The 16,658-nt window shown below is 32.1% G+C and overlaps 3 protein-coding genes across 4 annotated transcripts; 2 read left to right on the forward strand and 1 right to left on the reverse strand.

Moving 5' to 3' along the window:
* Positions 1–894: 894 nt before the first annotated feature.
* LOC129909179 (uncharacterized) lies at positions 895–2,249 on the reverse strand. The gene is made up of 2 exons (XM_055986188.1): positions 1,984–2,249; positions 895–1,287 (listed from the first exon to the last, which is right to left on the reverse strand). The coding sequence occupies exons 1-2, from the start codon at positions 2,043–2,045 to the stop codon at positions 981–983; spliced, it is 369 nt and encodes a 122-aa protein (XP_055842163.1). The 5' UTR covers positions 2,046–2,249; the 3' UTR covers positions 895–980.
* A 5,954-nt stretch (positions 2,250–8,203) lies between these two features.
* On the forward strand, positions 8,204–10,058 carry LOC129909169 (uncharacterized). Of its 2 annotated transcripts, none has more exons than XM_055986172.1 (2): positions 8,204–8,824; positions 8,961–10,058. In XM_055986172.1, exons 1-2 carry the CDS (start codon positions 8,636–8,638, stop codon positions 9,828–9,830), a joined length of 1,059 nt encoding a protein of 352 aa, XP_055842147.1. In that variant the 5' UTR covers positions 8,204–8,635; the 3' UTR covers positions 9,831–10,058. The 2 variants fall into 2 exon arrangements, with proteins under 2 accessions (XP_055842147.1, XP_055842148.1); XM_055986173.1 differs by having other exon boundaries at positions 8,964–10,058.
* A 2,569-nt stretch (positions 10,059–12,627) lies between these two features.
* On the forward strand, positions 12,628–15,558 carry LOC129909172 (uncharacterized). Its single transcript, XM_055986177.1, has one exon. It carries the CDS (start codon positions 13,794–13,796, stop codon positions 14,736–14,738), a length of 945 nt encoding a protein of 314 aa, XP_055842152.1. The 5' UTR covers positions 12,628–13,793; the 3' UTR covers positions 14,739–15,558.
* The last annotated feature ends 1,100 nt before the right edge of the window (positions 15,559–16,658 follow it).

Raw genomic sequence — 16,658 nt, forward strand, 5'->3', positions numbered from 1 at the left:
CTGCAAAATAAAACCAGAGATTCCTTTGATCAATAATTTTGTTTATTTCTTCGGTAATATAGATTTATTTTAATCAGAATCAAAGGGAAATTGCAGTTATTATTAAGATCTGAGTGAAGATGAAGTAGAAGGTTATTATTTTGGCCGTATGCTGTGGTTTTACAGAGAAAAAATTTTCTGACGACAATTACGAGAAGAAAAGTCACAGTAATTTAACTTTTTCACAAGAACTATGCCAGGAAAAAATATATTTTGATCGCACATTGTTTTTTTTTATTTATTTCATATTTTTCCGCAATAAAAATAGGATATTCAATTAAAATTTACTTTTTATTTGAAGTTGGAGTTCTCAAATAAACAAACAACACGAAGAAAACTTTCAGCTTGACGTTTGAGAAATGTCAAATGTTCCAAGTGTGTGTGCAAATCCGTGTAAATCTCTCAAAAAAGAGGGATTAAAAAAAATTCGAATTCTGCTTCGTTTGAGGCGAATTTTTTTTCTATGGAACATGATTTTCAGAAAAAATTCGCTTCGAGATCGCCGAAAATTCGATTTTTCAATTGAAAGGAATTCGACATTAGAAGATAAATGTGCTAAGAAATTGAAATAACTTTGAAAACTTTACACCTTTCTACATATATGAAATCTGTTTCCATTAGGCATTTATGAAATGCCTTTCATCTTTGTTTTTAATTTCTTATCTATCCTATCCATATCGATACAAAATTTGATTCTACATAGATTCAAGTAATTCTTTAAATCGCCAAGTTATGTCAAAGTCATTCAAAGTTCAGTGGCTTCATACACTTTATACCTATGCCTTCAAGTATTTACTAAAATTAGCTTCAATATCGAAACTTTCCAAGTTTATTTTCAAAAATAAAAATAATGGCTTTAACAATTTTTTAAAATATTTTTATTTTTCATCCAATTTATAAAAAAAACGAGATTTGTTCTATTATACAATAGCGATAAACTGTTACACCTCCCGACCATATCTTCTTGCATTTTTAATAACATAAACAAGAACAGTATCGATTTCGTGAACTCGTAACAAGGCTTCATTATTTCCGATTCGATGAATGTATGTCCTTAAGGATCGCAGAAGTTTACGTGCATCACGATAATTCTCCAAACTATTTTGTGGTATGACATCTTTCTGCTCAGGATTTTCATTTTCGATTGATTTCTTAGTGTCCATTTCAAGGTTTTCTTTTTGACAGGCTGTTGTAGAAGATCTCTCTTTAGTAACGGTTTCTTTATTCAGGAAATCATCTTCGATTGCCCTTAAAATATATTAAATAGTAGCAAATAGTTTTGTAAGTATAAATGTAGTATATGGAAACTACAGGCAGATATCAAAATCAGTACTAAAATATTATATGTATGTCCTTATAAAACTATAAACTGAAATCTTTAGTCTTGAAAAACAAAATTGATACACAAAATTAAAATTGTTAAGCCTAATTTAGTCGGTTTTTCTAAAAGACATGTGCAAAATCAGCAGTACATCGTAACAAACTAACTATTGGGAGCTTATTATTTTTTAAAATAACTTGATTTAAGATCATATAAAGGTGTCCCAATCAAATATATATAATATATAACAAATTGGAAAGAAGTTTATGGAAGAAATTGTACTTTAGAGACGTTCAAAAATGTTTAACTTTAATTTCTTTTAAAACGACACTTAAAAAAAAAAGTATGCATGTCTAACCTAGTTGTTGAAAATTTATTTGAAAATAAGGAATTAATGTGGAATCACCCTGTACATTAAATCACTTCACTATCATGCGTAAGAGCAACCGCTCTTCATAGACTTTGAATTGATGATCATGTTCACACAAATAGCAGTGTTTTTTTTTTGTTTTATTAATTTATCAAACAAAAACAATTCATGTAGCTATTGATTAACTAATTTTCTGATCTACCACAATAGTCTAATAATTTGCAGTTGCCTTTGTTTTGGGTTTGTATCTTACTTGTTGTTATCTCTTTTTAGACGTTTATTTGGGTTCTGTTTTTGGCGGGTAACTTTCGACATTCTAGAGCTTATATATATATATTATTAATTTGAATTTATTAAATTATAAACACAATCCTTTATAAGACAATCTAAAACTTTGTTATTTCAAAGTCAAAAAATGATGTTAGGTATTTACTCAACTAGAAGTGTGAAACAATGAAAAATTATCACTTTTCAATAGGTAATACAAAATAGAAGAAACAACGCAAAAATTACAAATTACACTACCATACTTTGTTCTCTGTTTTGATATGCGGGAAAAAAAACATTACTCGTGGTTTACTCTTATGTATATCATTCTATTTAATCGTGCTGAGCTAAGCATGAGTGTATGAGCAAAGAGTATGAGCAAGCAAGAAGGTTTTGTTCATTTCATCTTGGGTTCTCTTTAGTTTTTAGCAGTGTTACCGTCGGAAGAGTATACTTCAGTTCAAAGATACCTTTTAGAAAAAATAGTAATTAATGTAAAGAATGATAAGGACAAATTGGGGGTTAAAACTTAAAATTGAATTATTGTAGTTTAGATTTAATTTTAGGGGATAACAAAGCAAAATCGCGAGTTTACACATTATTATTGTATGCTTTTTTGCAAAAGTTTACCAATCTTACCATCTACCAATTTTTAAGTTGTAACTCTACCGACAATATTTTATAAAATTCTAGAAAAAAGGAAAAACGATAAACAGTGCAACAATCCAAGAAAGAGAAATGATATTCATGAACCACCATTTACAACTCAAAAGTGAAAAAAATTATACATTATTTCTGCTTCTAAGTAAGTGCTGTCACTCACGCGAGGAAAAAGCGGTGCCTCGAACGAAACTCAATTCGTCAAACTTTAATTTTTTCTAAAAAAGGTCTAATTTCAACGTTTTTTAACCCTCTGTCGGCACACGGGTGCGAATTTGGCAGCACAAAAATAAAAAGTGGTCACAAAAAAGTGCCTATATAAGGGTGAAAATATATTTTTTTTGGAATTGTGAGTACAATATTCGAATTCCTCGGAAAATTCTACATGAATTTCATATATGATTCTCTATAAAATAGTGAGATCGAAAAAAGTTATAGCGAAATAAAATAGTATAAACCAAATTCGCAAAAAAGAGGCGTGCCTACAGAGGGTTAAGAACAAAAATACTAACGTAGTAATAAAAAAAAACAAAAATCAAATTTTCAAAAAAAAAAAAAAATACATATTTATTTATTTTGTTGTTTTTTTTTTGAAAAATCAAAAATCATTTGTTTTTAGGCGTTGATTTAAAATTTCTACAAATTGCTTTACAAATTTTTAATCCAGTCAAATAAGGTTTTAACCTCGGAATGAATGCTAATAGAATTTTTTTTGCTCAATATCTCGTTTTGGCATTCTATAACATACCTCAGAAGTCTACAAAAATCTCATGACCGCAAGTCGCGATTTTCAAGGTCCAAGCGCGAAATGAGATTTTCAAAATTAGCAAAAATAGACGATGGTATTATTACACATGATTTCAAGGTATTTTTTTATGCTGGTTCCAAATCTAAACTCAAGGCAATCTGACGTCTCTGAAAGAAGTTATACCTGTTTTTCATCTGTCGCCCCATATTATTATAACAGTTGCAAACTGCACTAAAAAACATCCTGGTACAATCTTGGAATTAGTGCTAATAGGCTAATTTTTTTGTTTCTATCTTTGATTGAATATTCTATAACTTATGTCAAAAATCTAAAAAATCTCATGTCCGCAAGTCCGTCTATTTATGCTAATTTTGAAAATCTCCATTTCGCGGACATGAGATTTTTGTAGACTTCTGAGGTATGTTACAGAATGCCAAAACGAAGGTATTGAGCAAAAAAATTCTATTAGCATTCATTCCGAGGTTTACCCCTTATTTCACCTTATTTGACTGTATTATTTAATGAAAAGTTAAAAAAAAAGAAAACAATACAAAAATGTTACTTTTAAGTTGGATTTCGGCTAAAACTTTTCTAAATCTGTATACTAGACTTAAACATTCAATTTCATATCAAAATTCTTGAGCCCAAATGTTAAATTTTCTGCTTTTTATTTCATTTTCTTTAGCAGTAAGGTACTACTTAGGTACAATCCCTCCGACAGCCGTGCTTAGTACTTTATTTAGTAGTAGTAATTTAAGAAAAGAGAAAAATTAATAGACGTTGGAACAGTACAATGGCGTCTCTAACTCGAAATGCGCCTGATCTTTATTTCACTTTCAATTAATTAAAAAAAACAATCATTCGAACTTTTTTATAACTTTCTAAATTTTTTGTTTTTGTATTTTAGATTTTGCCAACTTTTTTTTTATCTAAGAGAAAATTTAGAAATATGTTGTTTTATGATAAAAATAACAAAAAAAAAGAAACTTCATCGATGAGAACAGAAAATCCTTACCATTACCAATCATTGTTTCCTTTAATAAATAAAACAAAATTCGAAACTTTTTTTGACTAGTTTTAATTTTTTTTATTAAAATACTATAAGTTAAATTTTTGTCTACAATTTTATCGTCTTCTCTTGGGAGCTCTTCTTGGTTTTGTTTCATTTTTAATGGCCTGTTTGACAACAGTTTCGATTTCACGTAATCGTGATGAAGCACTATCATTTCCCGTACGCCTGATATAATCTCTCAAAGGTTGCAACAAATCGAGGGCCTCTTGATAAGTGTCCAGGCTTTTAAGTGGTACAACATCTTTACTTTGAATCGGTTCATCTACTGATTCTTCATTTTCAAAAATCGAGTTAAGTGGAATTCCTGTGGGGCCTGATATCGAATCCTCTTTATCTTCTTCTTTAATTTTGAGAGGATCATCTTCGATAGTTGTTTCCATATAATCGGCAGGCAGTGATATGTTACTCGGCATTTGAGAACGAATATCTTTAATGATGCCCAACATTTGTTTGGGCCCCTTCTGACCACACCCAAAACGAGTCCCTTTATATTGCAGATCATCTTTAAATGTCATAAACTTGGCATACCAAGCGAAACCTATAGTAAGATTGGGTATGCCAAGATAACTTTTAGCTGCCGTAGCTTTTTTAAGGAGTAAATTTGTGCCAGAGTCGAAATCAATTGAATTTCTTAGTGCCAATTCGTAAATAACTTTAAAAAGGAACGTTTTCTTCATCGGATCTTGAGCATAGCTTGTGTCAATGTTCACGGTTGGATCTGCTCTATGATAGAGTGCGCCGTCTTTGTTGAAACATTCGGCGGTAAAGTGACGACCGCATATGTAATTTTCTGCAGTTGGATGCCTGATGAAGCTATGAGGAAACATTTCCAACCATCTTCTACCACGCGCATCTTTGTTGGATGGAAATACGAACAAGGCCTCGCGTACGTTGTCAAGTATCGCAGAACAACCCCGTACACAGCATACTCGTTTTTTTGTTGTTGTAGACATTTTATAAAATTGTAGTTATGTTCAAGATGCGTGCATGTGTATGTGTGTCTGTGTGGGTAGTTTTTTTTATAGTATGTACCATGAATTTTGTATTGAATATTTGGTGTTAACTGGACGAGTTTAGTATTGTTTTAATTATTGCAATGTTTTAATCTATTAAACTTAATTCTTAAGTAGCAGATAAATGAGTGGCATCACTTTCAACAGAAATAAACACTCGGTTTGTTTATTTTTTTTTTCGCGTTTCACTGTATTCACTACTCTACTTTCGTTTCCGACACCCGCCGCACAGTTTGACAGTAAACAAATGCATGCAGTTGTTGTGAAGCAGCATTTGTTGTTTTTTTTTGTGTAGGTACTTAAAGAGAATTTTTATTTCAAGAGAACTTCAGCTGATTCTGAATCGAATTCAGAGAGAGAGAAAAAACAGTGATGTCGTTGGATGGATCTATTTCGTTCCAAATAATTATGTACATTTTCACATAACACTACATTTTCTCTGTCGTCTGGTACGTGATAGTTTTGATGGAATGCTGGTGTTACTGGTGTTCTCATTGAATTGATGGTGGATTAGTTTTCTAAACTATGTTTCGTTAGTATCTAGCTATAGTGGATTTAGATTGGGTCGAGAAATAAGAATACAAAAAATACTGTCCTGGGCATTTTGTATAGAAATAAAAATACAATCCTTAAATAATTTATTATTTATTAATAAGAGCCGATTTTTCAATCTTCTAATAAACAGTCAGTTAACTGTTCGATGAATAAAGTTATTAAACTCATAAACAATCAGATAACAACATTGAATTTTTCATTTAAGAATAATTTATTCTACAGAATAACAAAAAAAAAATTATCAAATTCAAAAATATTCAAAATTAAACGTCATTTTTATTCATAATTGTTTTGGTTTTATTGTGTTCCCCTGTATTTTTTGTCAAAATTCTTTCAAAGCAGCTTTGACAATGACAGAATATTTTTGTTGAAGTTATTCCTTAGAATAATTTTTATTCGTCTCTGAAAGAAGCAGATAGTTTTATTCCTATGAAAAAGCTATATCTGCCTGTTGAAAAATTGATTTTTTCTCTATCTGAGGAGTAAGTACTAACTGAATGTTTAACTGACTATTGAAAAATTGGCCCTAAATCAAATTGTAAAGATAAACAGTTTTTAAAATTGTTTTCAAAACTCAAAACGTGTTTACGTTTTTGTGTTTATTTTAATATTCAATCATTGAATAATTTAATTATAATAATAACAAATAACAAAAAATTAATTACACTGGTCAACAAGGTTTTCGCCACAAAAATCAAAATATACTTTTCTATAGGTTTTAGATGTGATGAACTCGAATCCGAAGTCAGAAAATTTGTATTGGCCTCCGTTTTTGAAATATTACCGTTAGAAAATGCCAAAAAACGTCATTTTGGCTGTTTTCGAGTTTATGTTTTTATGTGGCGTAATTTATTATGAATAAATTTGTAACGGTATCTATAAGTTCTGGTTTTATTCTACCAAAAAAGAGATATCAGGAAAATTTAAATAGTTTTGGAAAGTTCTTAATCACCGTTACAAATTTTTTTTATAATGAATTAACCCACATAAAAACAGAAGCTCGAAAACAGCCAAAATGACGTTTTTTAGCATTTTATAACGGTAATATCTCAAAAACGAAGGCCAATCTAATTTTTCTGACTTCAGAATCAGCACATCAAAAACCTCTAGAAAAGTATATCTTGGTTCTTGTGGCAAAAAAAAAATATCAATTTTGTTGACTAGTGTTATTATTATAATTATTAATTTTTATGTATTATAATTATTTAATATTCATTGAGTCAATATTGTAACCAATTTTTAGTCAAACATTTATAACTAGATCCATAAATGTCGTAAAGTCTTTGAAAATAAAATGCATGATTGGGTAGCACGTACTTGCTCTTAGAATTCAAACTATAAAATTTTGTTATTATTTGTCACCGAATTGGTTTCTTGATGTCTGACTTTCTCGTAAATGACACGACCGATAGCAGCCAAACATTTTGTGAAAAGATATACTTACATAGGTATTAAAATAAAAAAAAAAAATTCTATTTAAAAAAAAAAGTTAAATTTTTTTTTTAATCACATAGTACATAGTTACCCATACCGATACCCTTACATTTCCAGACACAAGTTGTCCAAAAAAAATCTAACAACCTCTAACATTCGATAAAAAATTACCATTACACTTCTCATTATAAATCATGATCTTGATGACTGCTATTATGAATCTTATTAAAAACCTACATTTGTTATGTAAATTAATTAATTCTACTAAGTTACAAAACTGTTGTGTAAAAAAAAACTGCTATTGATAAACACCTTCTGACCACTCCCCAAATTTATTTCCATTTAAAGCTTAAAAACCAACACAAAAAAAGTACAAGATGTTAAGAAGTTAAAGAAACCCCATCAAGACGTCGTCGTCTAGGAAACTATCCATCAGCCCCATACTTCTTGTAAACCTACTTTCCTATAACATTCACCCTTAAAGTTTTTTCAAACTTACAAACATTTTAAGTTGAAACATTTTCACAAAAAAAAAAAAACTAAAACTCGAATATTTCTCTCTCAGAAAAAATGTATCTTCTATACAAAAAAAAAGTGATTACTATAAAGCATCATCAGCTAAAAAATACTCGGAACATTGCATGCACATTTCGATAAAAACCCAAACAACCCCCCTGCAATCTTCATATACAAAAAATATATGTTTACTTATCTGGCACGTTGTGCTTCTATACCGATATCAAATATTATTTTCTTTTTCAGCACGAAGCCAACTACAATACAAATGTAGGTATATATCTACCATTTCTATATAGATACCGTTGGTTTGGTTAACTATACACAAAAAGTGTCTGTGTAGCTTTAAGCTATCTATAACCACCATACTTTTGTGAATAACGTTCAAGTCGGTTTAGGTAGCGGACAAACCTGCCTACCCGCATCCGCACCCTAACCCTCACCCGCCTCTGCTCGACCGCAAACCGAAAGCCACCATATTGCAGTTTGGCATTTGGCTTTGTCCGACACACAACCTTCCCGTTGCCATAGCCGGTCGCATCGCTGCCAAGTTTCTCAGATATAGACACATATTCGAAAGTTTTTTTTTTGTTCCAAGTAAACGTACTTGTACCGACCGACAGAGAGCGCTTCAGTGCGCATGCATCAGTCTACAATTTCCCAGCTCACGGACAAGAATTGCTTGTCCGACGGCGACGCTCTGTCGACAAAGATGACGTCACCCCAACAGTTACAGACACTAAACCAGTTCGGGCAGAATTTTTATCAGTATACTCCCAGCACCAACATGAACAGCAGTACTGAAGTTGATTACGAGCACATGGAAAAAGTAAGTTTCGATTTTTTGTTTCTTTGTTTACTCATGTTTGACGCTTCCATTTAAAGTTTTTTTCAAATGAAAAGTTTTTTACCCGTTTTTAGAATATTTGATTAGATAATCATTTTTTTCTTTGTTTCATTTTCAGCAGAACAAAAAGCGAAGCAGACGAGTTCTGTCGCTGAAAGAACGAATTGAAGTTATAAAAATTGCTGAAACTCGACGTGACACAAGGGAACTTGCATTGAAATTCGAGTGCGGTCGAACGCAGATACTGTCGATTCTGTCGCAAAAAGAGCGACTTTTGAAGGAATGGGCCAACGATGGCGACCCGAACAGGCTTCGGAGGAGGCCTTCTGCGATGTCGTTGACTACCAACAAAGTTATATACGAATGGCTGTATAGATGCAAATGTGCTCAATTACCGTTAACTGATATTGATATCTTGGAGAAGGCTTACGAAGCCAAGCATTTATTCAAATACAGCGAATTTAGACCGAACCGAAGATGGTTGGATCGGTTCAAGAAAAGATTCCGTATCCAACCGGATGAACTGATTTCGCCAGATCCGACTTTCTTCGATGGAGTTGAAAGATCACTCGAGCTGAGAGATATTTATGAGGACATAAAGGATACTATTGAACTCAATACAAGTGATGATCAACCGATCGAGTTACCTAGTTTGGATGATCAGCGGCAATGTGTTAGCTATGAGAGTATGATGAACTATGATCAAACAATGAGCAGTTCGAATGATATTTGCGAGATTGAAGATAGTGAAGATGATGAACAAAATTATTCACCACAAAACTTTTGTGAGACCGAATTTTCGTCCAGAGGAAAAGATTCTAGCAAAAGTAAGGTGGTAGAGGATGATGACAAACCGATAGCTAATAATGAGCAGGCTTTGGCTTGCCTGAAGAAATTGGAAGAATACTCAATGTTGAAGGATGATTTCAGAGCTATTGGCTATATTGTACAGTTGGAAAAGATCTATAAGGGAGAGATAGAGTCTTAGATATAATATAGTTGGCTCGAAAATGGTCAATGAGTACAAACAAAATTATTGTTAAAACTTTTACTTAAAAACCTTTTGTCCACTAGAATTTATAAACAGAATCGTCTTTTACAAAACTTGGAGAAAATATTGTTATATGAATTTTTAAAGAAGACCGATCTATTTAACTTTTATTTTTAATTTTTCAAATTTTAATTTATTTTTTTTAAACCAAATGCGTGTGTTTCATGAATGTATAAATATTTTTAAGAATTTTATTGAAATAAAAAATATTTTTAACTTTATTTAAAAGAAAAATCGACTTTGAATTAATTTTTTTTTTTTTTGGTTAGAAAATATTAAAAAAAAAAAAAACCAATAAGAACTTGAAAAATTTCGAATACATACACGGAGAAAAAAGTGTCACCTTAAAATAAGATGATGAGCACATTAAATTTCATACCTTAAAATAAGGTGATTCCACTTAAACACAGTTAAATTTAATGTGAAATTCATCTTATTTATGTCTATGTGAATGTTCATCTTAAAAAAAAACCGACCAAGAATAAAATTTTTAAAATTATAGTCACACTTTAGCTTTACTTGCAGTTTATCATACTCATTTTAAACAGTGAGATAGCACAGTGGTAAGGCACTGGCCTAGTAACCCAACAGTTGTAGGTTCGATCCCCGGTGGCTGCAAGTTTTTTTTTCTTTTAATTTGCGCATTCAAGAAATTAATGTGACTTGTCACCTTAATTTAAAGTGATGTCACCTTAATTTAAGGTGAAAGTCATCTTAGCAAAAAGCCATAGGTACAGAAATCCGCTTAAATGAAAGTGCGATCCGCTTAATTCTATGTGGTCTGTTTTCTCTGTGTAAGGAAAATAGAATGAAAACATATTAACAAAAATTACATATTTTGAAATTAGACTGTAGATTCTAAAAAATAAGACACAATAGATTTATTTTCGTTTTTTACTTAAATTAAGAGTTTCCATCTTTCTATTTGAGCCTTGAGTGCGAACGAAGCAATTGGTGCTTCATAAAGAAAAAAAAAAACAGTAATAATTATAGATTATTATAGCATCATGGTTACCCTGTTCGAACAAAAATACATATTTTTCACCCAAAGTGTATGAGAAGAGTTGAAGACATAAAAAAACATCAAATGTGTAGTAAAATGGTGACTCTCTTCTATCTAAAAATTTGAGGCGGTTGTATTTTTTTCATCTGAACAGGGCTACCATAGTTTAATTTAAAAATTTAGCAAATTAAAAAATTTTTTTTTTACTTATTGAAAAAAGTTATGAAAAAGAAATATAAAAACGTAACCAATTTTGTTGCAAAGGGTAATCAGGTACATTTGTTTTTTTTTTTCAGAAGCTATTGATCTTTTATTTGACACCACCATACTTTTATTTTTAAGAACTAAAGTTAGCCCACCCACCGTAATCGAACAAATTGTAAATTAAACAAGCAGAGCTCACTTTTTCTTTAGTTCTTCATCCCATTTGAAAATCTTGAAATGAGCAATAATTATAAAACCATGTGAAAGTTCACAAAATTTAAAAAAATGTTATCTCGTCTAAATCAAGAATAGGAACAATTGTTATTAAGATTTGTCTATAAAAAAGGTTACGCATACGCCACAGTGTCCCTATTAAATTCCTTATAATTTAATCACTAAATTAATGGTGAAACTAGCAGAGTCTTTTACTACACGTAGGAATGCCATTTTTAAGAAAATTTTAATGGACATTTAAAAACGAAATTTTAAAAATCATCGAACCGTTTTCATAAAAAAAATTTATACTTTTTTTTAATATAATCCAAAAATGATTTTTTTTTTTTATTTTTGTAAAGACTTAATATTAAGGATACGCAAAGGCTTCGGTACACAAATTTTCGCTAAATCGTTTTTGAAAGAAAAAATAGGTTCTATGGCACGTACCGTTAATAACAGTCAAAAAATATTTTTTTGTATGACAACTGTACCGACTTATTATGCTATTACACATAAAAATTTTAATCAAAATTGAACTAAAGAACTAAAAGTTCTTAAAAAATACATTTTCAAACGAAAAATTTCGAAAAATTGATTTTGTAACAATTAATTAAAACAGATAAGTATGCCAGAAAATTGGATGGCAACTTATTACGTTCTCAGAATTTCAACCATATGCCATTAAAAAATAATGTTTTTAATGCAATACTAAAGACGAGTTAATTTGTTTTTCAGTCATTTTCAGGACTTTTCACATATGTGAAAAATAGCCTGGTAAATGATGTATTTTTCAAAATATCAAACATGACACAAGCAATCAAATATGCTGAGAGTCAACCCTTCTTCAACAATCGACTTAAATTTTGATGAATGACAACTCTTTTTCTGATTTTACATCAAAACATTATTCATTTTTCACCGTAATCTATTTTTCATTTCAACAAAGTTCAAATTTGTTCCTAATTGCACCTAGGTACTTCACTCAAGTAGGTGCTAAGGAAGGCACCACCTTGACCTACTTTCATCAATACAATATTTATTGATCTGATTTGCGAATAAAAATCAGCGACATCGGATATCAATTTATTTACTTTTTGTTATCCTTTCTCCTTCTTGTTCGAGATAAGAGTGACAATTATCATATTATTCACATACCTACAACCTGCATAACCAGTCAAGTTGTCTTCCAGATTTCCTTTAAGAAGCTCACCAATACTAACAAGAACAACTCAGGACATCAAAGTTCACTTGCACACAAAAACATCCTTTCTACAAAAGAAATTCCTTTCTCAATAGCAATAGCCCATGGACATTTGTTTTTAACTCTCAAGAATCATACCATACTTCCTTCCCCATTTCTTCTATGAATCCTTTGTAATTCTCAAAAGGCAAAAAAAGTTCATTATATACTAAAATACCTCAGGACATTCATTCGACCAACCCCTATTCTATTATTGAAGAGATGCTATGAAACGAAAATATGCTTCTACTGCTGCCAACAAATGAACGAACATAATTTTCAACAAATTCAAGGCAACTAAATACTCCGAACCGATGAAGGAGCTGTATAGTATACGAAGAAGTTATCCCTTACTTGTGTGTTTCCCTTTTGCCAATTCAACAAACTAATCTTGAATCATCCATCCGTCTTCCCTTTCCATTGGAAACAGCTGTGTGTGGGGATGGATGACAGGAGGACAGAGGACAAGACACTGTGTCAGTTCAGTTCATCGGAAATCTCACTGAAATCCTCCAGCAAAACTCCAGGTATCATCTCTCTACGTACATATATAACCTCTCTACTACACATAGCATTCCATGTAACGAACAACAACAACTCAAAACTCAAGCAGCCGTCACTTCAGCCCGTCGTTCGTCGGTATCAGTCGTCAGGCAGAAGAAACAACCATCCAGTCACGGCCGTTAGTTGAACATTTTCAGGTCTGTGAAATACAACGACGAACAACTACTCTAGAACCACCCCAAGAATAACTTTTCATCGAGATTCGAAACGAATTCGAGACGAGAGACTCTACAGAGAGCAAAACCGGATGAGGCAACAACAATAGCATAGCAGTAGCAGATAGCAATAGTACAGCAACAGCACCGATACCTCTACTACGTAGGAAAGAATCCATACCAAACCAAACACAAGCGCAAAAAGGAAAGGCTGTGTGAAACCATTTTCAAGTACGCCATCGACCGAGAGTCACGCCAGCCTGAAGCCCGTCGTCGTCGTTGTTGTCAGCCAGCTGCTGCTCTTCAACTGTGTGAGATATATCAAGGAGAATATTATAACAACAACACTTTGCGTTGCGTCGGACTCGGTTTTGGTTTTTGGTTCGTCTTCGAACGGTTTTCAGTGTTTTGGAGTCTTTTGGTTCAGTTAGTTTTGATATTGACGAGACGAGAACAGCACGTGAGTAAGGAGACAACGTTTTTGAGAGAGAATTTTTGAAAAATTGTATACAAACAAAATGGAGAAAGGACACAAGATGCCGATGCGCAATAACAGAAGATGCATCATCTATGGCTGCAGTTCATCATCGGTCACTAACCCCGATTTGAAGTTCTTTCGTTTTCCGTTACCGGAATCTCCGGATTATCAAATATGGCTGTCAGCTTGCAAAGATTCTTACAATCAGATAAGGATTTTAAAGAAGCCTCTTGTTTGTTCGCTACACTTTGAAACTCGGGATGTTGGAGGTCGTCGACTTAATCCGAGGGCCTATCCCAAATTGAGGCTTGTCCCATCCGAAGAGTACGTGACAATTCAGGGCGAAAAACAAAAAATGCAGTTTTTAAACAAAGTGATGGAAGAATGGCTCTTACGGAACCGGCCTTACCGTGATATCTACGGAAGGGTCCTTCTTTCAAAGGCTAAGGAGGCGGCAGACCTTTTGGACATTCCAAGCTTTAATCCCAACAAACTTTGGTTGCAAGATTTCAACGAAGAAATTGCTGCACCTGGCTCAAAACTACTGGGAAAAGTTGCACCTTGCGGTTTATCATTACAAATGGCCGACGTTATTAGAGACTTGAGACAGCTTGAACAAGACCAAAAGGCCGTACAGGATCATTTGGCGGCGGAAAATTCAATCGAAATCAGCGATGACGATGATTACGATGATGGTGACTTTAGTGATAGCTATGCCGACTTATCTTCAAAGCTTGAGGTTTCTGTAACGGTTGACGAAGAAAGCAGCGATTATTATGAACCTGGGGCGAAAATGCCAAAACTCCAATCGATACTTTTGGATCTTGACGAAGAAGAAGCTTCGGAGAAAAAGAAAAGCATCGCCACATACCGAGAAGCCTTGAAATATTTGAAGCCCCTTGAAGATTTCGCCCTGCAAAAAGAAGATTTCAGAGCTATAGGCTTACTGACGCAGCTTGAAGCTATTTTTAAGCAACAAGAGTAGAAGAAATATATTTGTTCTTATAATTTTGTTTATAACAAAGAAAAAAACATTTATGTAAATAATTTTTTTAAAGTTAAGTCCTTAAATGTAAAATAGTTTGTAAGTTTTACCAAAAAATAATAAGAAGCTATTTATAGAAAACATATTATCTGAAATTGTCTTGTCTTTGTATTTCCTTTTATGTGTTTTCAAGAGTCGAATTTTTTTCTGGCAGAGATTTTCCCTCGATTCAGGTCTTGCGCAGAATAGATTTGGGGCTCTCTCCCAGCTACAGAGTTTTAGTGGGAATCTTTCCTCGAGCACTTTTCAAGGCATTTGTGTTATGTTCGTAGTTCGTAGAGCTTGAGATTTATCGACCAGGGGTTGTTTTTTTTTCGTTTCTATGTGCTATGTGAGCATTGGGTCGTTGTATGTATTCCTATTCATAGAAGAAATCTACCAGGATATTTCTAGAATTTTTTTTATTTAGGTACATAATGTATGTAGTATACGTAAACTGGGATTTCCAGAAATTCAATATTTCGAAGGAAAAAGTTATTATGGCATCACATAGTCTTGAGATTTGAACAGTTTTAGACAGGTAGTAGGTAGTTCAAAGAAATAACCTTTTATAAGGGATTACCAAATGCATTGTGGATTGGTGTGGGTTAGGTATAGATACTTGGAAAACTTTATGACATTGGAAAAAGGCAGATTGCCAAAGGTTTTATCTGTCGAATTGCTTGTGGATTATGATTTCAGGTCATTATTAGGGGACAATTCGATTATAATCTGAAGTTTTTTCACAGCTTCGAGGGTGTGTGTGTATGTGTATGTAGGTTGTTGAAGTATCGACAATATTTTCAATTGGTGTTTTATGACACTCTTTATGATAAGTTCGTAGTAACCGGACTTTAATTACTAAAATGGAGAAGAATCAACTCCTAAGGCGGTCTTTTTCAAGTTGGATAATGACTAATATACATTATGTATGTAAGAATTTTGGAATATAGATACAATGTAGTATTTTTTTTTTAGAGAGAAAAGTTTAATTTTCGAAGAACATTTCATCACGACTTTTCATCAAAAATCCAATGAATTTTAATTACCTCCAGTAAATCTAGGTGATGTGATTCATTGTATTTATTGCTCGGGTAATTAGGAATAATAAATTATTATTTTCAATTTTCAACAACCCAATGAAAGATATTTTTTTTAAATTCTAAGAGGTAGGTATTTTAATAAGCTTGACTATGTAAATTTGAGTTTAAAGAGATATTATTTCCCGAAAACCTTTCCAGTAGTTTTAAAATGAAAGTATTACAATACATATTTTCGAAAGTACTTTACTTTACCGGACGAATATTTTTTTTTCCGGAGAAATAATAAAAATTAAAATAGGGACTGCAGTTCAATCCTGAAAATCCATAGTAGTTTTTGACCTTGTGCTTTTCACTATCTCATCTCCTGTGCCTTTATTGTTCATATCAGTGCTCTTAATAAATATGTTAGCATCTCAACAATTTGGGGGGACTTTTCCAATTTATCTGATAATGTATAATGAGGTATTTTTTTGTATTCCTGGTAATAGTCAATAACTTTCTTTTAGTCAAATTTCAATACTATTAAAAACCTTTTTGTATAATAAAATATGGTAGCAGGTAGGTACGTATGTAATGTATGGAGATATTCGTGGCAAATGGAAAAAAGCATAGAATTGATTTTTTTTTTTGAAAATGTTAAATCTATCAACTTGATCCCAAACTTTTTTTAACTACTCTTTTTTTAACTATTTAATTTTTTTTATTTGAGAATACCGAAGGGTTTTAGAATTTTTTTTGTTTACAAAAATGATAATGGGGTAATGAAGTGAAACGGTGTGTAAGTACTTGTTCTTGGTTGTCCTCAGCAATCAATAAATTTTATATGCCCCATATTGTT

This window comes from Episyrphus balteatus, chromosome 2 (genome assembly GCF_945859705.1).
Source record: "Episyrphus balteatus chromosome 2, idEpiBalt1.1, whole genome shotgun sequence".
Taxonomy (NCBI): Eukaryota; Metazoa; Arthropoda; class Insecta; order Diptera; family Syrphidae; genus Episyrphus; species Episyrphus balteatus.